The sequence below is a fragment of the Lupinus angustifolius genome, chromosome LG12 (genome assembly GCF_001865875.1).
Source record: "Lupinus angustifolius cultivar Tanjil chromosome LG12, LupAngTanjil_v1.0, whole genome shotgun sequence".
Taxonomy (NCBI): Eukaryota; Viridiplantae; Streptophyta; class Magnoliopsida; order Fabales; family Fabaceae; genus Lupinus; species Lupinus angustifolius.
In genome coordinates, this window is record NC_032020.1 from 5,796,414 (window position 1) to 5,824,364 (window position 27,951).

Here is a 27,951-nt window from a genome sequence, read left to right on the forward strand (position 1 = left end):
AAAAGTTATTGAAATTTTGTTGGATTATTAGGTGAACCATGGACGTGACAATAAGGTACAATCAAAACACAAAAGTAATCCTTACTCCATTTCAAAATAACTCCAAGAGAAAAAACATAAAAGTTAGAACTATAATATATGATTTTTATTTTATTATTTAAACATTATTTTTATATCTCATCATTCACCATCTTATTGAAAATATTATTAAACGGATCTTTTTTGGTAAAAAAAAAGCTTTTAAGAATCTATTAAAGATAGAAGTCGACACTGGATGAGCCTGTATGGTTGTATCATAAATTTGATCAAGATGTTATTGCTTATAATATAATAATCATAATTAAAATTATGGTTTGACCTGAAGTAAAAAAAGTACAAAATTGTTTAACCATCATCTATACTATATATAAAGCCAAAACTTGAAATAACTTCCCTCATGGTGTAATTTTCATTTCCTATATTGCCCTTAATATTATTTAATTTTTACAAAAAAACTATATAATCCTAAGAACTACCACCAATATATTAATTAACCACATATCTCACCTTAAATTAAACATTATCATAAAAACAAAAAATATAATATAAAGTACACCAAACACAAAAATACATTTTAATTCAAAAAAACGAAAGATATAAAAATTAAATATGTAGTATTACACAATATTCGCCAGCAGGCACGAAGTGTCTGTACACACTAGTTTCTATAAAGTAAATTATTGGAAGTTTTGTATATTTAAATATGAACACATATTTATATACGGTTAATTATACATATTTATTATATTATATATTATTTATTTATATTTTTTAAAGAATTAATAATAATTAAATAAGTCTCATAAGTCTTTTTCTCTTTTTTAAAAGTGCTAAAACAATTAATAGTAAAATAAAATAATGTACAATATATTATTGCTCCTCGCCGTTTGTTTTTGGCCGATGATTCCACTATCATACGAGTTGTAAGCAGTAATTGAAGAATCTTCAACGAGCTATCTGTCTTCAACCTAAGGTGAGCAACAAATCAACCTTCAAATTTCAATGCCGATTTTCTAATTCCATATATAATTATTTCAGATTTCATTGTTCACCTACTCTGCCAACTAACTACACTTTTGAAGAATAGTAACTACCTTCTGAACCTCTCACCTAACAAAAAATGAGATCAACAAATAAAAATTATTATTAATTTCCCAATATTGAATGGTTTTCATGTAATAATTATTAACTAAGGCTTAAATGTTATTATTAATTGAGTTCTATTTTGATCATTACGTTTTTAAAGTTCAGTTTTGGTCCCTAACTATATCATTTTGATCCCAAACTCCCTGTTCATCCCCGACCCTTAAGAATCTGTTTGTGAGCTGAGTTTTGGAAGGGAAGAAAGAGAAATATAAGGTTTGAGAGCCGTAAAATACAAATACACGTCTGAGATAAAAGGATCAAAATACTATTTAAGCTGGTAATTAATACTCAGCACATTTCTGAACATTGGGTTTTGCTAAAGACTCAGTTTTGAATCAAATTGATTGTTGTTGTGTGAAGTTTGTAGGTATCTGGGAGCTGAAACCCCTTTTTAGGAAATAAAGTGATTTTGATTTTTGTCAGTGACTATGGCTGTAAATGGAGATGTTGAACATGAATTTGCACCACAAAAGAAGAAGCCACCTTCTGAGGATGAAAAGAGGTATATATTGCTATTATTATTAAAATTATTTGGTTCCTGTGGTTCATTATACTTGTGTTGATGGAGATTGTATTCTAAATATTATTGTTTCTTTGGGAAAATGAAGGAAGAAGAAAATTGTACCTGGAAGTTTGATGAAAGCTTTGGTTAGGCCTGGTGGGGGTGATTCTGGGCCTTCAGATGGTGATCAGGTTATTCCGATGTTTACAAAACCTTTAGTGCAGATATGCGTTGTTTTATGTTAAATAGGAAGTTTTATCAATTATGAAATGGTACTTCTTCCCTTCATTTTCAAACCAAACAATGTGCCAAGCCACTAAGTGTCAAAATTTTGAAGTAAACAAACATTCTCATAGACAAGCTAGAAATTTTTTAGAAAGGCAACAATACATGTGAACTGTCAAGTATTCTATAGAGGGTTGATGTTCATCAAGAAGTAGTTTAAATTATATGTTTCAGGTTATCTATCATTGCACAATTCGAACTTTGGATGGAGTAGTTGTGGAATCTACAAGGTCAGATTATGGAGGTAAGCTGATTTAAGCTGTTTTGGACATTTTTGGTGTGTTTTGGTTTATTGTATTGGTGTTAGGATTTCAGAAATGGTATCTAGGCTATTCTTTTTATAATAATAAGATTTGATAATCTGGCTTTAAGTAAAAAAAGGATAGTATTAATGCTAGATTATTGCCTTCTTTTTTAAGCAAAATTTTGGGTTAAATACATTTTTATGTCATGGAAACAGGCAGGGGAACACCGATAAGACATGTTTTAGGAAAAAGCAAGATGTTATTGGGCTTGCTAGAAGGAATTCCAACAATGTTGAAGGGTGAAGTGGCAATGGTAATGTGCAATACATATTGAACTTTGTTGTATATCTGATCTAAACATACGTGATGGTGACCAAAAGCTCAAGTCATCTTTTGTCATGCTAAATCCTTATTTCAATGGGACTTTTCATTGATCTTAATTAGTTATGATTTTGACCATAAAACCTTATTTTAATGCATAATTAACAGAACATTGCATTTATTATATGGAACTAACAGTGAAATTGTTACCATCATCATTGTGACAATTACTCCTACTAAAAGAGAAGGAAAACTGAGTTTTATACATCCCCTTTGATTGAAATATTTTGTTACTTTTCTTCAAATATGGGGTTCTTGTTTCCTGATTTATCTTTATCTACTTTAATCTATGGTTTGATTTGAGGAGTTCAGGAATTTTCAATGAAATATTTTTAAATATTCTTGAAAATATTAACAACTTACAACTATAGTCAAACCTTAATCCTAGTAGGTGGGGTCGACTACATGGATCAAACGATATCATAATGCTATATTATAAATCATGTTCATTGACAAAGCATTTATCTCTAAATCTTTCCTAATTGTTTCGCCTATGGTTCTTTGGCCTTCCTCTTCCTCTAGAAATAGTACTAATCTCCATTTGGTCTTATATCCTTACCGAGGCTTTTAACAGTCTCCTCCACACATGTCCAAACCACTTAAGGCATGATCCTACCATCTTTTCTACAAAACGTATTAACAACTTGAGGGATAAAAATAGGGGAACAATGGAAGTTAAATACTAATATAAGGTGGAATTTACTAATGGTTTCTTTGGGGTATTACTTTGATAGATACGAGGATAAGTTTAAGATGATATCTTATTCATCTACTCCCTTCTCTCTCTATATATATATACATGTATTAGGTAGAGATTTTATCTTCTGCTTTTCTGATGTTTCTTCTTCTTTCAGTAAAATTTTCTTTTAACTGAAAGAATTATATAGTTCTGTTGTATTAGTTTTCGATTTAATAGATTGTGTAATCTATTCTTGCAGTTCAAGATGAAGCCCCAATTGCACTATGGCGAGGATAATTGTCCTGTTTCTGCTCCTGATCGTTTTCCAAAGGATGATGAACTTCACTTTGAAATAGAACTGATAGAATTTTTCAAAGCCAAGGCAAGGATGACTGTGTTCTTTTTGTTTTCGTTGTCCATTTTACATGTCCTGGTGATTCTTTTGGTTTCAATTTACTCGTGGAACTTAAAGACCATTTTATTGGTTGGGTTTATTTGCAGTGTTTGTTCAACCTTATTTTCATCTTATTCAATACATGTCTTGTTTCGATTGTACTGTTTTTCTAGATTATATGCAATATTTTATTTTCAGAATAATTATTTCTTGTGATTCTGTTCTGATCCTTTTGATGGCTTTTGTGTATATTTCAGGTTGTCTCTGATGACTTGGGAGTTGTGAAAAAGGTAAAAGTGGCTAGAGTGCATTGCTTAATACTTAATAAACTTTTTTTGTCCATGTTCTTATGATCTTGGATTGCACTAATAGGAAATATGAGTGATGTAACCAAGAGTGTTGAGTGCATATCGAAGATGGACATATACTGAGAGGAAGCCCGAGTGCATGCTTTATCATTTTGATACTCGCAAAATAAGTTTTTATAAACCTTCCTGTCTCACATCACGATAGAGTTCAATGGTATCTGAAATTTAAGAATTCATATTGAATATCATAGATTCAAGGGGAGGATATCCTAATAGTTAGAGGTAAAGATAGGTGAAAATGTTTAAAATGGCTTAGGTTTGAATGGCCTTTCAGAGGACATGGTTTATGATAGAACACAAATCACAATGATGTGATTTGACCCATGTAGCCAATCCCACATTGTTGGAAAAAGCTTTGTTGTTATCATTGTATATTGATCATGTGGATATTTACAGGAATATTTTTTTAAGAATGCTGAAATTGTATCACGACTTTGATGGAACGTTATTCATAACTTATGACACATTTGTTGCACTTCGTCTGTGTATATATCTTATGTTCAACAATTTGAAATTTTAAAGGAGATCTACAAAGAAGTTCCCTCGAGGGAAGAGTTATGATTATTTTTAATCCATTGCCTTAATCTTATCATATATTTCACCATTTACCCCTTTTATAATTATAAGTTCAGGTAATACGTGAAGGCCAGGGCTGGGAATCTCCTCGAGAACCTTATGAAGTGAAGGCATGGTAAAACACATGTTCCTTTTTTCTATTGTTCATCTCTACTCATGTCAGGCAGTATAATGGGTTTATGGAAGTTTCTGATGATATTTTGTTTGATCTTGACCAGGATTTCAGCAAAGACAGTCACTGGGAAATTGATTATATCTCATACAGAAGGAGAACCATACTCCTTTACATTTGGAAAATCTGAGGTAGTTAAATCATCCCCTTTTTCTCATTTTACTATGGTCAATTACTTGTACTAGTAATGAGTTGGACTCTTCTCCTGTATGTCAGTTTTATTTGTCTTCTTATAACTTGGAATTTTCATATATTATAGGAATATGTGTGACATAAAAGTTACTAAATAAGTTTTTTGGGATCCTTGGAGAGAACTAAGTTTGCCTAAGGACTTTCATTAATTTATTTTTTGTTAATTTTAGAGGTTTTGGTTTCCATAAAGAAGCTAAAATTCTATGGCAGGGCACTGTGTTTGCTGTGCTTTGTTGCTAATAGTAGAAAAGGAGTTCCAGAATCTTCAAGACAACTTCATCTTTGATAACATTTCGGATAGGATTATTTTTTATGGTCTTCATATTGGTTGTTTAGATGTTTTTCTCTTACTTGGAAAGGAGTTCACCGAACTTTCAAGGGAACTTCTTCATCATTGATAACATTCGGGATATGGTTATTTGTATGGTTTTCCCATTTGTTCTTTAGAGGTTTTTCTCTGATAGATATGAAAAGAGATTGACCTGCCTTATTTATTATATTAACCAATCTCTTAGCTCTGAAGTGTTTGTTTTTTAGGAGGATATGCATATAGTTTGGGCTCCTTTGGGCATTGTTTTCTTGTGTAGTTTCTTTGTATTTTTTACCTGAGTAGTTTTTTGGAGGAGGATATCTTATGCTCCCTTAATTAATTTATTTTGTAATAAAAAAATATTTCAGCAATGACCTGATAAGGATGTGCCTATATTTCTTGTTTCTTGATACATGCTAGTCATTTTGCTCACCTAAAATTAGTAAAGTTTGTATAAGGAAACATTGTATTTCTTAAGCATTGTTGTGCTAGAAATATCTTAAAGAAATGCTTTTGATGCAAATATTGATGTTTTCTCTTTGTATCTTGGTGATTCTTTTGCCTATGTACAAACTAGGTACCTAAAGGTCTTGAAATGGGGATAGGAACAATGGTTAGGGAAGAGAAGGCTGTCATATTTGTTACCAGTCAGTATTTAACTCAGTCTCCTCTGATGCCTGTAGTAGAAGATTACGATGAAGTTCAATTTGAAGTGGAGCTCGTTCACTTTATTCAAGTGAGCAAGATCTTACTCACTACAAACCATGGTTTATTACTGAAGTTGTATGTTGTAGAATGAATTGTTGTCAGCACTCTTCTTTTGTTACTACTTTATTGTTGTTACCAATGCAATAACAGATTTAACTTATCCTACATTACATTATTTCTGTCCTTTATCTTGCATGGTTGTGTTTGCATTCTATAAAAATGTCACAGCTGTATATACTAGGCACAAAAAGATTTTTGTATTTGGACTTGGAATTATAACCCCTTGTTTCCTTCATGTTTTATTTAATTCTTATTTCCTCACATCAATTTTTATGGAACTTTGTATCAGCAATCATCATATTACTAAATGGATGTTGAGCCAGGCATTTCACACAAAATGTAGTTTATTTGTGATCAGGGAGATGTGTACTTAATTTATGTGCACTATGGTGCTGTTTTCCTAATCCTAGGGCCTAGGCATATTCCAGACTGAAATTTTATCCTTTATAGTTCATACTATTGCTAGCGCTGTCAAGACTTGCTTGTGTAATTTTGTTTCTTTTACCTGACCAAAACATTGAAGATGTGAAATTTCTTGCTGGTAATAAATCAACAGGTGAGAGACATGCTTGGAGATGGGCGCCTAATAAAACGCCGCATTCGTGATGGGAAAGGTGTGGATTGAGACTCTGGAGTTATTTACTGCTAATAATCTTAAAAGGAGTGCATAGATTATAGAAAGCTTCATGATTTCTCTTTAGGAAAAGGAAAAAAACGCAAAGAAAAGAAGTAGAAAATATTTTGTGGAAAATGCATGACTGATGCTTGAGTTACTGAGTTCAGTGCTTACTATTTTTTTGCTTTGTGGTTTTTATTCTTTTTCTTATTTGAGGGTGTTGTTTTTGGGAGAACTAAATTCTTTTTTTTATCCCGGCATTCATATGGTTTAACTGCCAGTTCATTTTTTATTATTTATTTTGCTTGTCATTTTATGATATTATATTTTGTTTGTAACAAATAGGTGATTTTCCAATGGATTGCCCTCTTCATGACAGTTTACTTCGCGTTCATTACAAGGGAACTGTTCTTAATGAAAGAAATAGGGTATTCTATGATACAAGAGTTGATAATGATGGTCAGCCATTGGAGTTCTGTTCTGGTGAAGGGTTGGTGAGTTCCTAATATGTGACTATCAATTGTAAATTTTCTCTACTCTAATTTTAGGTTCATGCTAATCATGCAGGGACATGAACATTTGCATAGGTTTTTGCACTAAAATCTCTCATTTTTCCTTTTTTTTAGGTTCCAGAAGGATTTGAAATGGCTGTTCGACTGATGCTTCCTGGAGAGATAGCTCTTGTTACATCTCCACCTGACTATGCTTATGGCAAGTTTACAAGGTTTCTAGTAAAACTACTTTTACCTGTTAACCTGTAATTAGATTTCTTGAAGCATTTTAATGCAGACATTTTCCGAATGAATATTTTCTTTTTAAAATCTTAACATTCACTATCATTCTGTTCTACTTCTCTGCATATAATTGGCGTACTTCATCCTTTTTATGAACAGGCCAGCAAATGTTCCTGAGGGTGCTCATATTCAATGGGAGATTGAGCTTCTTGGTTATGAAATGCCAAAGGTATTTGCAATTTCTTTAGTTAAATTCAAATTATTTACAGTAATAGTTGCATATTGTTGAAATTTTAAGATTTAGGTAGAGAAGTAGTAATGAGCAATCTTAGTAATATTGATTTAATGTTATTTGATAGAAAAGACAAAACACTCATGCCCATTTATTCTAGGAGTTAGGCTATATGGTAGTCAGAATTGCATGCTTGGAATTTGATACATGCGATTCATCAACCCAGTGATTTAGATTGTCTGTTTGCAATTGTAATTACTTGGTAAATTTAATTTTTTTTACTGCATTTTCGCTTTTATTCTGCGCACTAACAGTTTTTTTAATTATGGATTAAGTGGAGAGATGTATTAAATATAATTACTAACTGGTTACCACAATTATGTTTATTTTTCTAAAGATAATTTTTTCTGTATTAGTTTCAATGAGCAATTCTTAAATGCTCTCTAATGTGGTAGATTTGATATTTAGACGAATTACAAGTATTCTATGATGTGGTCCCTAGATTAACTGTGGTAATTTAAATATGAAACATCATTTATTAATCTTGAATGAATAATTGAATGTCATCATCAAAATTTAGAAAGTTACCTTGCACTACTTTACAGCCATCCTTTAACCCATGTGGTTTCCATTTTACATGCTGTGTACATATACTTATTAATATGCCTAATATATCATGAACTTTAATCTTTATTGCAGGACTGGACTGGATTGGACTTTAAAAGTATAATGGATGAAGCTGAGAAGATCAGAAACACGGTACGAAAAGAACTTTCACAATCCTCAGGTTTCTAATAATAGTGTCATGATGGACTAATGGTACACGCCACAATGGCCAAACAATCTTGTGCTAATATTGTGTTTGAGCACAGTATGGTTGAAGGAACTAATATGCCACCCCTGTTGAAAACTGCTACTGCATCATATTCACCCTAATGGAAAGATGCTACCTTTTCTATCAAGCAATAAAAGAGTTTTTTTCTTTTTCCATTACTTCTTTCTTATGTGATTATTTTCATAAACCGCTATCTTGTCAACTCTGCCACAGTTTATTTCTATGATTTTTGAAGGATGAGTAGCAAGGCCTGCCTTCTTTTTTTTAATTTTTTTTTCTTAAGTCCATTTTTTTGAATTTTTGGTTATTGTGCAGTTTGGCTTAATTCCACCTAGTGAGATTAAGGCTTGGTTGTTGTTGTACAGTTGGTGAACCCAAGGCCTTATAAACTCCATTAGAATCTCATACTTCCAATGTGGGACTCAAGTCCAATACCTTGCAATCGGGTCCTAACGTCCAATCATGCTACATAACCCTTTGCGTGCAAGCCCTTTTGACTAGTCCTGGACGAATATTGCAATGTCGGCATCACCACTGGCGCTGCTTGTGTGCAGCCAAGAGATGTGGTGGAAACTTCGACCAATTGATATGAACCTTGATATAACCCTTGCACTAGAATCTCCTACTTCCAATTTGGGAATCATGTCCTGTCCACCCCACCATGCTCTGCAGCCTTAGCACCAGCAAGCCCTTGGGTAGTTGTCCCAAACGAATACTATAATGCCCGCATCACCACCCATGCCGCTTCTCTGCAGCCAAGAGACGTGGTTGAAACTTCGGATTCATTGAGAATCCGGGAGAATCACACCACAAAAGCTAGCAATTGTAGTTTTAGAACCCAAGGTCTTATAAACCCCACACTAGAATCTCATACTTCCAATGTGGGACTCAAGTACCATTCCTTGCAATTGGATCCTAAGAGTGTCCTACATAGAAAACTTCTCTTGAACATGAGTTTTACATTTTATGCTGTGCAAAATTGAGTTGACAAAAAAGTTTAAGAATAAAAGGGAGAATTTTAAGCTGTAAATTTAATGATTTTGCACATTACTGTTCATATCATCTATTGGTGATCCATGATGACTGATCTTTCAAGCTGTGCACTTGAGATGAAAAAATCATTTATACTGAAATAATGAAGATTTGAGTAATTCAATCAAAATTAATTGGATTCCCAAACTAGATGTCTTTATGTATAATGCTACTCAGTTTCTTGTTAATTAATTTTTATTTTTTATAAATTGATAGTGGATGCTTAATTCCTGAAGAAAGTCCCCTTAATTTGCCTTTAAATCTTCCCCTTTTATGAAATTATGGCTTTCTTATGGTTTATTTAGTTATCACACATTTTTTATTCTTGGATATGTGCTACAATCACATACAAAAATATTATACAATGTGGCTGGTACTTCCAACATTTGGTTTGTCATGAACTTGGATGTCTCAAGCTCATATGCTCTTTCAGGGTAACAGGCTGTTCAAGGAAGGAAAATGTGAACTTGCCAAGACAAAGTATGAACAGGTAATCATTCTATTTTGAGCTAATGCATGAACTATTACAGCATCCTTATTCCTTACAATGTTCTTATATGTTTTGCTGACATATTTGTATTAGACAATTTCTTGCAGCGATGCCCAATTTTTTTATGGAGCAGCTGTATATTTGGTTCTGCTTCCTGATAGAAATTAAAATTGTGTATCTAAAGCTTCTGCTTTCTGATCTAAGCTGCATATCTGAATAACGACAACAACCAAGCTTTAATTCCACTAGGTGGGGTAGGGCAGATGGATCATATGACTCCACAATGCTCTATCATAAATCATGTTTATTGACAAAGCATTGATCTCTAAGTCTTTCCTTATCGTCTCGCCTATGGTTTTTCTTGGTCTCCCTCTTCCTGCAGAATTAGGACTAACCTTCATTTGATCTACACTCCTTACTCGGTTTTGTACTGGTCTCCTCCCCACATGTTGAAACCACTTAAGGCGCGATTCTACCATATGAATAAATGAATATTATTTCCTTTAAATCAGTATTAGCTAGTTGGTGGTGTGAAAGCAGATACCTTGGTCTTTTAAGGCTAAGGGAGTACATGCCCAGGGGTTAAAGACTTAAATTCCTGCTGCTCCCACCTCAATGTGCAGTGTTTAAAAAATAGCTTCTGCTGACAGCTAAATAGTCCACTTTTATTTTGACAATATGCTTCTCTTATCCATATTGACATGAATTTGCAGCATTAGGATTTGATTATACAAATTTGTTTATTAATTTCTGTTGGAATCTCTAAACTTTGTTAAAGTTATGCTGACTAAATTACCATCAAACTTATTAACAGTATGTAGTTGCTTACAGGTGCTTCGAGAATTTAACCATGTCAATCCACAAGATGACGAGGAAGGAAAAGTATTTGCAAATACACGTGTAAGTGATCCTTTGTTTCTCCCCCTATATTTTTCTATTAATATTCTTAAGAAAGGAAGCATATTTGTGTTACTCAGTATTGGTAGGTCAATTTCAATTTAGCGTTTACACTAAATCTTTCTCTTTATCTCTTCCATTCTCATGATTGAAGAATTTGCTACACCTGAATGTCGCCGCATGTTTACTGAAATTGGGTGACTGCAGAAAGTCCATCGAAACTTGCAATAAGGTACACTTGATATCATTTAGTTTCTATTTATTTCATTGAATCTGAAGTAGGATTTTCGCTTTAATATATCAATCTGCTAGATTGTGATGTTAGTAGGTTGGTGCTTCCTCTCTACAAGATTTCTCTTTTATCCATTCAGACATCTTGGTTATCCCTTTTTTCTCTTCAATTGGTCTGCAGAGTAACGGAGTAAAGCTTCTTCAAAACTCATCCCCCCCCATTTCTTGGTTGCTCAGGCAACTTTGCAATGTTAAGCCTTTCTAGAGTTTCACACAGATTCAAAAGTTTATCTCCAATTATTTTTGTTCCAGGCATTGATTGAAAATAATTAGTTTAAGCTTTAGGGTAAATACAGAAGGTGTCTCAGCGCAACACTAATGTTACTTGTCTTGTGACTTGGAGGCCATGAATTCAAATCCTAGAAATAACCTCTTTGCTTGTGAGGGTAAGGCTACATGCATTTACCCTCCCAAGACCCACCAGGTGGGAGCCTCGTAAACTGGACAACCCTTTTGAGGGCAAATACACATATTTTTGTGTCCGTGTCTGCCCATGTTTGGGATTGTTTAACCTGCATACAGGTTTAAAATATAGTCAGAATTAATGGGAAGCCAGCATTGTTGGGTCATGGAATAATGTCGTTGTAGTGTGCAGTTGATGAATTTTTTTCTATGCTTGGAGTTATTGTTTATTATGTTGCAAGCTTATCAAGGCTGTTTTTTTCCATCTCTTAAAATTTGATTTATGTTTCATATCTTAAGATAGCTTCTTGGTATGTGTTCTTCATTAAACCATGCAGGTTTTGGAAGCAAACCCTGCACATGTCAAGGGTCTTTATCGTCGTGGAATGGCCTACATGGTTTCTGGGGATTTTGAAGAAGCAAGGGCTGATTTCAAAATGGTAGAACTCTTCACACCTAATCTTATTTTTGCATCTTAAGGTGTATTACTGTCCATTTGTGAGCTCATCTGATTGCAATCTTATTAGATGATCAAAGTTGACAAGTCAACTGAATCGGATGCAACTGCGGCTCTTTCAAAACTTAAGCAGAAGGAGCAGGTGGGTTTGAAATCGGTTATTCTCTTATACACTTAATCCATAAGGAATACTAGGACTTGATTCTTATACGAAATTCATGTGCAGGAAGTCAAGATGAAGGCTCGCAAGCAATTTAAAGGGCTTTTCGACAAAAAGCCTGGAGAAATTGCAGAAGTTAAAGCCGACGAAGATGGAGATCAGAAAACAAGTGAAAACCAGAGGGACAGTGAAGTACATGGAGATTCAGATGCAACAAATCTACAAGATTCACATGAATCTGCACCCAATTTGCGTCCAAGGGGTTGGTTCTCTCCTGTTTTTTGGTTCTTTCTCTTCTCTCTTGGGTTGGTTCTCTCTCTTTTGGCATACTGGCAGAAAAGTATTTTCATTTTCTTCTCTGCTTCATAGATGTGCCGTAATATGATATAACTTCAAACATCTGAAGATGGCCATAGCACAATTTCTTAAAGGGGTCACTACAGTTCAGTGGTTCTTATAGAGTAAGTAAGCTCATGCATTTCTAACATCATATTACTAGGAAATTTGAAGTTATCTACTGAAGATTATTTATTTTCCTAGAGTTTAATATGTGATTAACACTGGTGGATGATATGTGTACGTAAAAAAAACTTCGCAATATCAATTCACAACCCTTTTATCCTTTTTTTTCTTTTTGGTCATCAATTTGTAAAATGTTTATATTCAACCAAGTATAATACCAGAGTTGTCAGGACTGAATTGGAAGGTTGGATCAGTCTAACCGTTGACTGAACTTGAAAATGGCTTTGGTTTGTAGTCTTAACCGAATGAGGGTTAGACTGCTTTGAAACAGAGAAATTTTTGTCCGACTATGTTAAACTCAGTTAAACTGATATAATCCATGAAGTAAACCGGACGGTTTACTTAAAATTTAAAAATAAATGACACTATAATATATATTTTTACTCAGGAGCAAAAAAATGAAGATGTTACTTCAATATAATTATATATAATTATCAATTATGTAAAATTTTACACTCATATATTTTTATATATTTATACATAAAAATAATTAATTATATATTGAATCACCCGATCCAACTGGACAATTTAATTGTTTAAATTTAATAAGAGATCTTTTTCGGTTTGATGTCTGAGTTTCACAAAATTATATAGTATAATATAGGAAAAGGTGAACAGAACAAATTCTAGTATTTGTTAAATGTATTACACATCTGTAGTTGTTTCTCTTAGGTTTTCACAAGTTCCTATTTATCTGTTTATTTTTAAAAAAAATATACAGTGATTGTAAAATTTATATAAAATATTTATTGTGAGTTTTTCTAATAGAGAAAAAGATGTATTCATAATAGACTTGTCAAAATGAGTCAGTCCAATCGGGCCTGCCAAAAAGGCTCAAAATATTATAGGGCTTGGGTACTATATTTTCACATTTGTTTGAAATTGGGCTTTTTAGCTCAATTCAGTTGTAATTTTGAAACACTGAATTCAGGTCGGGAAAGTTTGGTCAGGTTTGGGCCTATTCGTCAAAAATTATTTTTCCACTATTTCATATTAGAGGAGGAATTCGTTTACACCTAATTTAACTTACACTAATTACACCCAATTTCAGTCATTGATTTTCTTAAATATAACGGACCAAATGAGTGAAACTTAAAAGTTATTTAAGATTTCTTATTTTCTCTCTAATCATTTATTTCTCTCACCCATTTAGTTTCTTGGATTTAAGAAAATGAATGACTAAGATTAAATGTAATTAGTGAACTTAAATCGGGTGTAAATCATTCATCTTCATATGATAATACAACAACCATACTTGTTTTGTTGTTTATTTGCTATTTGGGCTTATATCTTATATCTTATTTTTAATTGACAACTCAATAAATATAAGACTCACATGATAAACCTACATAACAAACACTATTGTATGACCATATGACTAAATGTATATAAAACGAAAACAATACAAATAAAGGTTGGTATATATAGACAAACTTTTGCAAACATAATTAAAATAGAATTTAAATGAAGTGTTGAAGCATATTTTGCTTTTGAGAATCATTAAGTAAAATTTAAACACAAATTTCTAAGCTCCCCGTCTTCTTGACCACCTAGGCACTCAACCCCATTTTTCTTGTGACTATTTTATTTTTTTCCTTGGAGAGGTTTGACCACATGGGTAGAAGGGACTCTGTACATTAAACTATAGGACACAATTTATTCAGCATGCTCTCCTCAATAGCCCTTCTGCCTTGCTTCAAGCCTTTAAATGAACCCATAACAATGTTTATGTGATACTAAGCATTGACTTCTTGACAAATATAGTAATAACATAAAAAATTGAAATTTTAATAATTTTTCCTAATGTATGGGGAATACCACATCTTTTACATTATATTCAGTATTTCATTTGGTGCTCACATAGAGCAGGGTTTGGGCACCTTTTTCTCACAACCAGCCTGATCCGATAGAGCCCAAAGCTCGAACCAGGTAGTCTCAACTCATTCAAGGAGCTCATTCTGACACTTTTAACTGATAGTGTAAGATTTTTACACTACTAATGTATCATCTACCATTCATATTTAATTATCATTGACTTTTAAATATAAATAATACAAATGAATTATAAATGTTGTATTGACTGTGTATAACTTTTTACACTGGCAATATATAAATATTGCATTTTTTCTGATATACCCCTTCTTTCTACGTGCTCATAATTGTTTTCACTGATGTTTTTAAGAAAGTGTTAAATAAGATTAAACATACAAAATAATAATTAGTATAAATATTTTTGGTTATTATAAATAATAAAATTTTAAACTTTTAAACGAGATAGATAAATATTCAAAATATACAATTAAAAAGAAATAGAGATAGTTACGAATATGTTAATTTAATGTAGCATCTACCGTCTACCCTATTAATCACTGATCAGTGTCATCTCGTGCCACACACAATGAGAGTTAAGGGGTCATGCCGGGGCAGTTGATAATTGTAAGCTTTAATTGTAGCTTAGGTTAGATCTAAATTACCTGATGCTGAAAGAATTAACTGTTCAAATAATTTAACTGTGAATTTGAGTTTGTGTAATAAATTGGATTGTTATTATTGGGTTTATTATTTATACTTTTATAGAGGAGTACCATTTCGGGTAGCACATTTTTTGTCACAAAAATGTATCACTTCATGTGTTATTTTCACTGATTGGTCAAAAAATATTTTATTATTAAATTTTAAACTTAAATTATGTTTTTCAACCAATCAAATGAAATGACACATGAAGTGATATACTCTTATGATATGAGATGTTGACCCCACCATTTCCTGGGATAAGTATCAAAGGAACTTATTGCCATTTGATTTAAGGCATAACAATTTTTTTAGTCAGAATGTTTTTGAAAATCACACGGTTGTTTAAATTACTTTTTGGAATGGAATGTAGTGTGGAATGCATTTCTGAGGGGTTTGACTAAACATACAAGTAAAAAGTTATGAATCACTTAATTATATATTGAAATTTGTAATATGTAAGAAACCCCACATTCAAGAAACAGCTTGTAACTCCTTAGAATAACCTTGATTATTCTTAAGGCTATTCTTAACCGAATAAGAATGTTCTTATTCTATTCTTCATTGTGTTGTTCTTATTCCTTGTATTATATTCTTAAATAAGAATAAAAGTTGATAAATAAGAATAGTTATTTTTAGGAGAGAAGTGCAATGAAAATACATAATCAAAGAATAAATACACACATAAATATATCTAGAAACATCAAAATATCCACAAACATTAAAAAAATTCCAGAATCATTACAAGAAATTAATTTTTTTGTAGAAACGAAAATTAAAAATAATAATCAAAGAACCCCCAAGCAATAGATAAAAGTACGGTTGCACCAAACAATAGATAAACACATTTCACAAGAGATATTTTGCAAGAAAGAGACACTCCACTAAAGAAGTTTTTGCAAGAAAGAACCGTTGAAAACTCTCAACGGTATTATTATGAAGATTTATAAAATAATGATCATAAACCAAAATAAAGTATTGCTTTATTTTTTCTCTATAACCAAAAGACATCAATAACTCTCTTTTTCAATGAATCCCAATAATCCCAATGACCCACACAATCCCAACAATCCATTTTCTTATAATCAATGGTTACAATTTATGAGTAATTGTCCACCCATTTCAAATCAAAATTCTTAACATTTTATCCCAAATCAAAATTCTCATTTTTTTATACCAAATTCACAAAATAACCCAAACTTTAATCCAATCCTCAATCTCAATTACCACATTCTCAACCTGAAGTATTGCCAATTTGCACTCAAGATGGCTTGGAAAACTATTTCACTTGATGATGAAGAAGGAGTAGGGGCTAAGAGAGGAGGATCTACAAAGGGAGGAAAATCTACTAAGAGAAAGAGATCTATTAAGGGAATAGCATCTCCTAAGGGAAAAAGTATTAGAACAACATGACTACAACATGAAGATACACTTCTCGTCCAATCATATATCAACATTTCCTTAGATGAGGTTGTTAGGGATGACCAAAAATCCGACTGCTTTTGGTACCAGATCCACGATAATTACAATGAACATCGTGACAAAAATACAACTAAAGAGATTCAAGCAAGATAAGAAGTCGATGGTGGAGAATGCGAACAATTGACAATATTTCTTATGACCATGCAAATCATGACATCACACCGCTGGAAGAATATCCCCGTCCTAGTTTTCAAGCGTACTTAAATAAGAGAGCAGAAATTCGTGAGAGGCGTACATTATCTATTTTATGCATTTTATTTATTTTTTAATTTACTATGTTTTAATTTCTGATATATTTTGAAATTATCTTTAATAAATTATAATTAATGTAATATTTTGTTTTATTTATTCGTGTCCATGTGATTTAATTTTATAATTTACAACGAACAATTTTTATTTATTATTTATAATTGATTTCTAATCTTTATAACAAATTGTAATGATTTTTAATTTATTAATAAATAAATAAGTAATTATTCTTAATATTTTTTTATATTTATTATAAAATATAAAAGTGTGGATAGGTTGTGGGACTCAAATAAGAATAAGAATGATTGTGATGAAAAAGTAGATATTGTTCTTATTTTATGGGGAGTTGTAATAAATTATAAAATAATATGTGGGACCCAAATAAGAACAGAAGTGTTGTTCTCCATTGTGGATGCTCTTAGTTTGGTCGATTTTGAGTTAGGACTAGGAGATTACGTGAAATCTTTGTACTAACCTGGAACTTCCTGATCAAGTTTTGGCAAATAGAGGATCAATCACAATGTAATGGCTGAATAAGGGGAAGTATTCGCAGGATAAAGTCTTGAGCTCGTAGCTCCTAAAGAAAGCATTTCAATAAAATCGATACATTCCTCTTGAGAATACTATCGTGTTACTAGTTTAGCTTTGTTTCTTATCATATAACTTTCATCATCGAGTTTGTTCTTGAAATCTTACTTGGTTCCTATAACTGACTTTTCTTGAGGTAGAGGCACTATGGACACATCACTTCTATGGAATTGATTCAATTCTTCTTGCATTGTCTGAATCCAACCTTCATCAAGTAGAGCATCATCTACATTCTTTGGTTCAATTTCATATACCAATATTGAATGCTTAGACTCTATGAAACTTTATCTGTTCCTTGTCATTTGGATTCTTAATGATTAGATCTTGTGGATGGTAGCTCTTGCACCTCCAAGATCTTTGACAGTTTTGTTGCTTTGGAGTTGCATCTTCTTGTTCACCATTCATTGGTTCTTCAAGCTTGCCTTTGGTTTGATCTTCTGAAGTTGGATCTTTTTGTTGATCATCCACATGTGAAATCAATGATATGAGTGCTTAATGATTATTTAGGACTTTATCCCATTAATGAGGTGTGTATTTGGTATAGATTATGTTTTTAATTTCAGTTTATAAACTGCGAGATTATAATCTGTTTATGTTGGGTACCTTAGCTGAAAGCTGAATATAAACTGATTTGTTTTGTTTGGGTAAAGTAGAATTTTTTTTTACATAGTAAATTACAGAAAATAGCATGAGATTATTTGTTTATGTTAGGATTATTTTGGTTGTTTTTACACTATTTTTAAATAATTTTTTTAAATATTTACCATCATATATATTTTTACTATTTTTTTAATTTTTAATATTGCATAACAAACGCCAAAAAATATATTAAAATAAAATACAATACAAAAATCAATATCAATATTAAAAAGCAACATGCATGATAGAAGTTGTTAAACTCGAATTATACAATTCACAAAATAAATAATATACAAATGTCAAATTTTATACAAAATTTTTATTAATTTCATCCCTAATTGAAGAATTATGGAGAGTTACGGAGTTTGGTGGAAGAGTAAAAAAGAGAAGGAATATAAAGTTATAATATGGTAAAATGAGAAGTGGAAAAAAATAAGCTTATAAAAAATAAACTAACCCATGATTTTAGAGTTTCTACTTTTAAGTTATTTTTAAAAAAAAAATTGAGTTTATAATTTCATTTGATTGCCAAACATCATAATTTACATTTTAAGAAAAATAAAAAATAAAAACTCAAAATTTTAATCCATACCAAATATACACTTAAGTATATCATAACTTATTTGTTGTTGTCATAAAATCTTGTTTGCTTTTGTCTTCTTCAAAACATGTCTAGCACGATTTCTTTGAATGCTTTTAAACTTTGTCTTTCAATCTCCTATTTTGCTTTCAAGGACATATTGGTGGCAACCTTTACTTTCAATCATAAAAACATTTTTTTTGGCTGTGAAAATTACAATCTTTACGTGGTCTCACTATCACTTTCAGATCAGAATGCAGGTAATTTTATACAAGCAAAATTATAAAAATGGAACTACCTTATTTTGAGTTTCACTCCATCCCCAAAATAGAATCCTTATTAAATGTTGAATATGTCACTCTAAATCATAGTTAAGACTAATTTTGTCTAATCCTTTTTAAATAAAAGAGATACCAACCGGATACACAAATGGAAATAGAAAAATGCTAACCTTACATCTATAACCCGACATATACAAAGATGACATATTTTCAACACAAAAGTATCAATTGATAAAAACTATTAACAATTAAAATATTAAAAAGCATGTATAATGCACGATATAATATTTAGTGATTAAGTAAAATGTGATGAAAAAGATGTTGTAACTTGGCATTTGTAACATGTGGTACTAAGAAGGGTCATGTGTAAGGCACATAAAATATGTATATTAAATATTAAAATCATAAAATTTACAAATTCTTAAATGCACCACTTTCTAATTTACATTACAATTTAATAATACAAAGTTTATAGTTAATATATAGAAAATTATAAAACAAAAGGAAAGGACCTATTACCATAATCATTGAATTTCATAAAAATTGTATGTTACTACCGATCAAAAATGCCCGGCACCCAATTTTCATTTAAACATATGTTACACAATTAGTTTCTAGTCACAATTACATTTTGCAAATAAAATATAGAAATTTTTTCTTCAGATGTTAAAATGTGATAAGAGCTATAAAAAGAAAACTTTTTGATGAATCAAAAATTGTATAAAAGAAAGCTTAAAGAAAGAAGAATGAGAAACAACGATTAATAATATTCTCATTGAATTGATTGAATAAAAAGTTGATCAATATGACTTATTTATACAAGAGAAAAGAATGAAAAGAAAGCTTGTAAAACAAGTATCTAATATAAATCTAACTTGCTAATTCCTAACTTTCTAACCAACTATCATCTTCCAAAATAATCTATCATATATATCGTTAATATCTCCCATCAAGCTGGTGAGTGAAATTTTTTACTCTCCAGTTTGGAATTGATTTAAAGTCATAACAACGCTTAACTACCCATGGCAGAAGCTATATCATCAAACGCTTAATAATCCATAGCAGAAGTTATATCTTTGCTTAACCACTATGGACAAAAGCTACCCATCAAATGCTTAACCATCCATGACAGAAGTTATATCTGAGCTTAATCATCATGGACAGAAGCGAACCAATCATTGATGATGAAAATGAAAGAACAGATCAGAATCTTGATCCTAATGAGATGCTTCTATGATGAATAAGAAAGAGGGGTAAATGATGAAGAATAAGAAAAGGATGTAATCTTGTATATGATAAATTGGTCATGGTACTCCATTCTTGAAGAGCTTGAGGATATCAAGAAGCTAGCTTATGCACTTGAAAAGAATTCTTGACCAAAAACAAACTCCTTTGATCTGAATTTGAAGGTCGATGAAGAAGGTGATAATGCAGAATTTAGGGCCATATGTTGAAAAGAAACATTGAATGTTGAAGAACAATTCTGGAGCAATCAAAGAAATCAAGATAGTCTTGCCACATGCATCATTGTCACCTATTAGAAGCAAGATAACACTAATGAAGGTCATTGAGATGAAGAAAACAACACCACCATGTTCTTGATTCTTGAAGTTTTCCATGAGGAAGCTATCAAAAGATAATAATGCTCTGATACCATGTTAAAATGTGATAAGAGCCATAAAAAGAAAGTTTCTTGATGAATCAAGAAGTGTATAAAAGAAAGCTTAAAGAAAGAAGAATGAGAAACAAAGATTGATAATATTCTCATTGAGTGAATTGAATTGATTGAATAAGAAGTGAGTCAATATGACTTATTTATACAAGAGAAAAGAATGAAAAGAAAGCTTGTAAAACAAGTAACTAACATAAATCTAACTTGCTAATTCCTAACTTTCTAACCAACTATCATCTTCCAAAATAACCTAACATATATCTTTAAGCCACTTTTAGGAATATACTGATCCTTAAATTTGAGATCTAGAATCGGGAATTGGTTATAAACTAGGGAAAATATTATCATCCATTCGTTCTAGACGGTACCCTTACTAAATAACATAAACTGTTTTATACATTAAAATTTGTTTCATTATTTATTTAATTATTGAATGAGACAAATTTTGTTTATTTTTATTTGTGTCTCACAAGATTCTTCAGTTTGCTCTTATGTATCACTATGATTAATAGAGAATCAATACTATAGTTCTTGGATAGAAAATTGATTGTTGATTACGTATGATTTAGTTACTTTTAGGACAAAATAGTGTGACCGTCCAAATGATGAGTTGAGGAAAAGAAACGAACATTTGTAACCTTCCCTCCATCCTTATTAAGATTAGATATTTTTATATTTTTTTAGGAGAAAATATTTTTTTCCTTTTTGCATTTAACAACTAAATATAGAGAAATAATTTTGTTTTACTTTTACTTATAGGAAACTGTTTTTAGTTATTACATTTTAATACAAAAATTATTAGTGCCACCATTTTTATTAAACTGAATACAATTGACACATCACAACTACTCTTATATGTTTTGAGAAAAAGAAATGAAATCATGACTCTCCCCCATATTATTTAATTAATTATTTGAAGGTGATAAGATTTTTTTTTCCTCGAAGAAACATTTGAAAATTATTAATTAACATTCTTATTATAAAAATACCATTTTTTATTATTGCCCATTTTTATAAAGCTTAAAACATTATTAAGTAGACATTTTAAAAGAAAAACGAAATAAAGAGTAGAAAGGAATAAAATTAGTTGGTTTGAAAAAGACGATGGGTCAAATTGGCAAAGGGGAAATGCAACACAAAATATGTAGACAACACAAATCATCACATGATAGGGGATACTGACATAGACTATCGATGGTGGTTCCTCGACTTGACATGCGTCAAGTACTGATTGGTACTTCCTAGACGGTGTGAAGTTGATTTGTAGTGGCGATCAGTCAAACAATAATGAAATAATGATGGTTCCAATGTGATTATTAAGTGATTATGAACACTAAAAGACATGTTTTTGCAATAGCAACCCACCGACTTCGTGTGATAGATTTAATAATGATGTGATGATTGCCAAATCATTAGTTGACTGCTAATAAGGAAAGAGCTATCATTTGAGAAACAATCACAAATAAACATCCAACAACTTGACAACATCAACCTTATTAAATTAAATTATGATTTTGTTTTTATTTAATTTTTTATTTAGTTTAATAGTTGTAACAAAATAAAATCTCTATTAGAGATTATTCTATCAGTTTTATATATATAAAAAATAAATAAATATCAACTAAGATTGAATTTTAGCAAACACAACATATTGTAACATTATTTAATTAATAATTGAAATTATTTATTAAATAAAAAATTAACAAACTGATGATCATCATAATTGTTTATCTAGTATGCTTTTTATTAAAAAATATAGAGATAAATATCAAAGGTTCCCTCATTTTTGAATTCAAAAAACAAATTGCTCACTTTATTTTATGTTGTTTATTTATTTTAGAAATTATTTAATAAATAATAAAAATAATGTTGAATTATTTTTTAAAAAGAATAAAGTTTGAGCTCGATAAAATTAGGTGTTCACATTTGTCATTCTTTACCTATTGCTTATTGTATAGTAAGGAAGTTGAAATTTGAGAACTATCGTGGTAAGTAACTAGTGAAGAAATAAACATTAATTATTGTCAACTGTGTGAGAACATACTTGTTCAAACTTTGAATACTTGGTTGAGGAAGTTGGATCGAGTTGAGAACACAGGTCAAGGAACTAGTGGAACTCCAGAATAGAAATAAAACCAACAACTTAGGTTAGAGTACTTTCAAAACTTGATTAGCAAGTCGCTAGGAATGTAGATCGGGGTACTGTCGAAACCTAACTAAACACCAAAGATGTTGATCGGGTACTGTCGAAATTCGGGAAAATAAATGAAACCAATAACACAAATTAGAATATTGCCAGAACCTAGGTGAGCACTGTAGAGTTGATGTACCGGTGGAGTTTGGGAAGAAAAAACTAATCATAGCAAAGACTACCTACTTTCTATATATATAAAAACAAAATAAATCAAGTAATCACTTTTTTTATATTCATATTTCCTAATAAATACTCTACTTTTTATATATTTTAATATTTTTGGTTAAACTCATAATTTAATATATCATATAATTATATAAAAATTGACAAAATTTAATTAGAATAATTTTATTTAATCAAAAATAAAATTACATTAAACATATATGAAAGAATATGTCATGTAAAAATAAATGATAAATAAATAAAAAAATAATTAAAAAAATTAAATAATACGTGGATGGCATTCAAAACAGTGGGAGGGGGGTCACGTGGGTATTCTGCTAAACTCTCACACATTCAACATGATGAGAAGAAAGAGACGTGACGCACTTCCTGTCTTTTAAAATTGGAATCTTAGTAGTAGTATTATGTTTGGGACAACGTTTATTCCTCCATGTATTCTTTTATTTTTATTGGTTAATCTATACTATATATAAAGTTAAAACATGAAATAACTTCCTTCATGGTGCAATTTTCATTTCTTATATTGCCCTTAACATTATTTAATTTTTACAAGAAACTATATAATCATAAGTAACTACCACCACTTCATTAATTAACCTAATATATCACCTTAAATTAAACATTATCATAAACAAAAAGTATATATAATATATAAAAATTGAATATGTAGTATCACACAATATTCGTCGGCAGGCACGAAGTGCCTATACACACTAGTAAATATAAAATTAATATACATTTTATTTTTATTTTAATTTTTAATCAATAAAAAATAGGAGTATATGGAATCATACATATTTTAGAATAAAAAATATGGTTCCATTATATTTATGTATTGTCATACATATAGTTAATATATTATTTTGCGTTAATTTATTTGTAATATTTATGTATTGGCAATTCTAAGATGAATTTAATATGTATATACTGCCAGTATAAATGTTATTTTTGCACTATCAGCACATTGTCCACAATTGATTTGTTAATCACCATTAACTCTTAAGTAATATAAATTAATATTGAAAAGATATGCTGACAGTATAAAAAGCTTCATACTACTATAGCATAAATTTTAAACTCTTTTAAAATTTATATATCTATCTAATATATTATTTTTATTCATTTCCATTATTTTTATTTAAAAATTAATGATATTTAAAAATTAATTTTGGATAATAATAATACAATGAAGTATAAAAAAATTTTCTCTCCATATATCTTTTCTATATTTGTTTTTAGTGGACCATGGTTAAAAGTGAAAGTTGACTGAACATGTATAAAACTTATAAAGTAGGTGGATACATTTATTCCCTTTTATTATTATTTGTTTATTTATGTAAATATAGTTGGGAGTTGAGGCGCTAGGGAGTTGAGATGGAGAGTGAATATGACGAGCCTCTAACTCCGGCAGGGAGGTTATTCCTCCAGCCAGATACCCAACAAATAGTCCATTGTGCAATTGGTCTGAAGAACCCAATCCAACTTGAGATTGTTAAACAAGAAATAAACAACTCAAGTCTGGTCGAACACCCAAGGTTCCGCAGCCTCCTAGTCCATGACCGTAACGGGATCGAACACTGGCGTCCAATTCAAATCGACCTCAACAGTCACCTCATAATAATTGATCAACCACTCCCACAGGGTGATGCTGGCTTGAACCAATACCTCTCTGATTTATCCATCCAGAGTAATGGTCTTAGCATGGACAAACCGTTGTGGGAAATACATGTACTCATGTCACATAACTGTCTCGTATTCAGAATTCATCATTCGCTGGGTGATGGTATTTCATTGATGTCTATGCTCATCGCTAGTTGCAGGAACCTCAATAATCCACATCAGCTCCCAAACCTTCACCTTCCCTCTAGTACCAATCCAAGTAAACCAGTAGGAAGAGGAGGAGGAATCAATTTATGGAAGCTAGTGGTTACTATGTGTTTTTGTGTGCTGTTTGCGGTGGAATTTGTACTTAGGTGTTTCTGGATTCGTGACCGTAAAACTGCGATTACGGGCGGCGCTGGGGTGGAGCTATGGCCTAGGAAGATGGCTACTGCCAGTTTTTTACTTCAAGACATGAAGACCGTAAAAAACGCTGTCCGGGATGCGGTAATTTTGATAATTACTTTCTCTGTTTCGTTCTTAGCTAACATCAATTTAATTTTATTCATCCCGCTACTACTGTTGATTTTTTTAGAGGACTACTACTAATACTAATATTATTATTATCAGTTTAATGTGTATGTAATGACAGTTTTTCATTTTACATTTTCACTTTATTTCAATAAACTTCTGTTTGTCTTTTTTGTTAATATTTTATTGGTGTTTTAAATTGCTGTGGTTATTATGATTACAGTGCTTGCGGTATGAATTCTTTTTTGATTAAAAATATATTTTTGAACTCGATGCCGTCCAATGTGGCCTATATGTGGTCCGATGTGGTTGTCGTGCAGAATAGTGTTTTAAATTATGGTTGTGATTACGGTCGTAGTTATTGTGATTGCAGCCGTTGCAGTGTGAATTATTTTATGAGTAAAAAATATTTTTGATATCGATGCGGCCCAGTGCGGTTGCATTGTGGTCTGATGCGACCCAAATGTGGTTCAATATGGTTGCGTTGTGGTGTGAGGCAGTTGCAATGTTCATCGCTACTGCAATATTGTGACCGCATCATGTGATGCAGTCCACAATTTGAAACATTACTACAGCCAAATAGGACCACATCATTGTAATTTAGTGTCATACTACAATTGTGGTCGTACTCGTCACGGCAAAACAATATTGGAGCTGCATCTGACTGCAATTTGAAACTGTGGTCCTTATGGTGTCTGTTTTGTGTGTAAGAATTTTCACATTGGCAGCTTTTAGAAATGTCCAATATCAAATTTCCAATATCTACTTCTGACTTGCTTCGCAATCTCCATAACTTTGATTTCATCAGTTTTTATTTGAATTGTGTTGGGAACTGAGAAACACAGATGGTATTTAAGCTAGGAAATGGAGCTCAGCTCCGTACAGTAGAGGAAAGTCCTCTAGAAAACCAGAACCAGAAATCAAAAGATAAGGAAAAGAACAATGTAAATCTGGATACCGTTATAAATTTTGGCTAGAAGTTTAAATAAATTTAGATTGTAAATTGATAATACCGGCCTACCCAGGCTCAGTAAACAGTGGAAGAATGTTTTCTCTCCTCATCTTAGTACCTTCAATGTTTGTTACACTAACCTCCGTGTCTCTGCATTCGCATAAAATTAACTTGTTGATCTTGTGCATACTATATCATTTTATCTGTTCATGTCAATATTAAATTGCAGCTGCTGTTCACTGGAATTAGCCACATAAGAACTGTGTTTTAACTTAATTTCATATGATATTGTCACTGTATCACCCACAGTCACAGTATCTTATGATATAAAAAGTGTAAACAAACTTCAAATTTATGGAAGCAACCCAACTACTTGTCCAGATTATATATTGATAGATACAGGGCACCATGAACAAGCATACTGATATAATTGTTTGAGTTCTTCTCTTAGTCCTTGGGGTTGTTAATTTTTGCTGTTCTACAGACCATAAATGACGTTCTATTCGCAATTATATCATCCGGGATATCAAGATACCTGGACTCCCGTTCATCTAATGGTTGGTAAAAGTCATTTGTGTAATAAACCACTATTTACAATGCTCATAGTTTGTTTCTCTTTGTATTTCATGCACTCGTCAAGTATGCACATGATCAACACAACACTAATTAAATAATAACCTTTTCTGGTAAGGGCTGCGAGATGGACTTCAGCTAACAGGGCTAGCTATGGTTAATTTAAGAAAACAGCCAGGATTGCAGGTCTTCTCAGCCGAAAATTTATTTCCTTGTGCTGTTTATGTTTTACAATTTTCACTCATTATTCAAGTTGTGCTTAGAATATACTATTGAGATTGAGAAAAAATGACTAATACTGATCAGGACCTATCCGATTTGATGAAAAGCAATTCAGGAGCAAGGTGGGGTAACAAATTTGGTATGATTCTCCTTCCTGTATATTATCATAGAAGCAACAATTCCAACCCTCTTGAATATCTCAAGAGAGCTAAAGCAATGATTGACAGAAAGAAACAATCTTTTGAGGCCCTTTTCTCATACAAAATTGGAGATATTGTAATGTCCACTCTTGGTCCTAAGGTGCATCTCAACCACCTATTTAGCTTAACATTTAATCATCTATAAATATGAAGTTGGAAATTTTAACCATATATCATTAACATTGTCCTGCAAACACAACGAACGCAGTTTGCTAGCTATCTAAATTACCGGATTCTGTGTCACACTAGCTTTACAATCTCAAATGTGGTTGGCCCACAAGAGGAAATTATGATGGGAGGCAATCCAGTAACATTCTTAAGGGCAAATAATTCTGCACTTCCTCATGTACAGTACAGCCCCTAAACTCTGATTTTCCTAAGAGAACTATGGTTGGTGCATGTAATTAACATTGAGGAAATGCAGGCACTCATTTTGAATATGGTGAGCTATGCTGGAAGGGCAGACATGCAAGTTCAGGTGGCCAAAGACATCATTCCCGATCCAGATTTTCTTGCGAAGTGCTTTGAAGATGCATTGCTTGAAATGAAGGAGCAGGTATCGGTCAAAATCTGACATTTATTTGAAGGAATTCTAGTTGTTTCGATTTGACATCGAATGTTAAGGCCATGATTAATATTGAAATACATGTAATCACATGGAATGAATCACTTATCTTTGGATAATGTTCACTCCTATTTCTTATATGTTATAAAGGATCTGATTTGTGATCTGTTATATGGAAAGGCTTCTCTTTAGTAATTTGTAAGTA

General features: G+C 31.5%; 1 protein-coding gene across 5 annotated transcripts; it reads left to right on the forward strand.

Annotated features, from left to right (window-relative positions):
- LOC109362534 (peptidyl-prolyl cis-trans isomerase PASTICCINO1) lies at nt 901-27,925 on the forward strand. 5 transcript variants are annotated; one of them, XM_019608377.1, is made up of 26 exons: nt 901-1,012; nt 1,546-1,687; nt 1,794-1,878; nt 2,147-2,216; nt 2,433-2,530; nt 3,537-3,659; nt 3,929-3,961; nt 4,672-4,730; nt 4,834-4,918; nt 5,867-6,025; nt 6,614-6,671; nt 7,019-7,167; nt 7,300-7,397; nt 7,567-7,636; nt 8,339-8,398; nt 9,940-9,996; nt 10,828-10,896; nt 11,048-11,125; nt 11,925-12,026; nt 12,114-12,185; nt 24,470-25,210; nt 26,671-26,743; nt 26,878-26,945; nt 27,066-27,281; nt 27,390-27,527; nt 27,606-27,925. In XM_019608377.1, exons 2-26 carry the CDS (start codon nt 1,614-1,616, stop codon nt 27,753-27,755), a joined length of 2,985 nt encoding a protein of 994 aa, XP_019463922.1. In that variant the 5' UTR covers nt 901-1,012; nt 1,546-1,613; the 3' UTR covers nt 27,756-27,925. The 5 variants fall into 5 exon arrangements, with proteins under 5 accessions (XP_019463922.1, XP_019463927.1, XP_019463926.1 ...); XM_019608381.1 differs by having other exon boundaries at nt 911-1,012; nt 1,609-1,687; XM_019608378.1 differs by having other exon boundaries at nt 917-1,012; nt 1,553-1,687.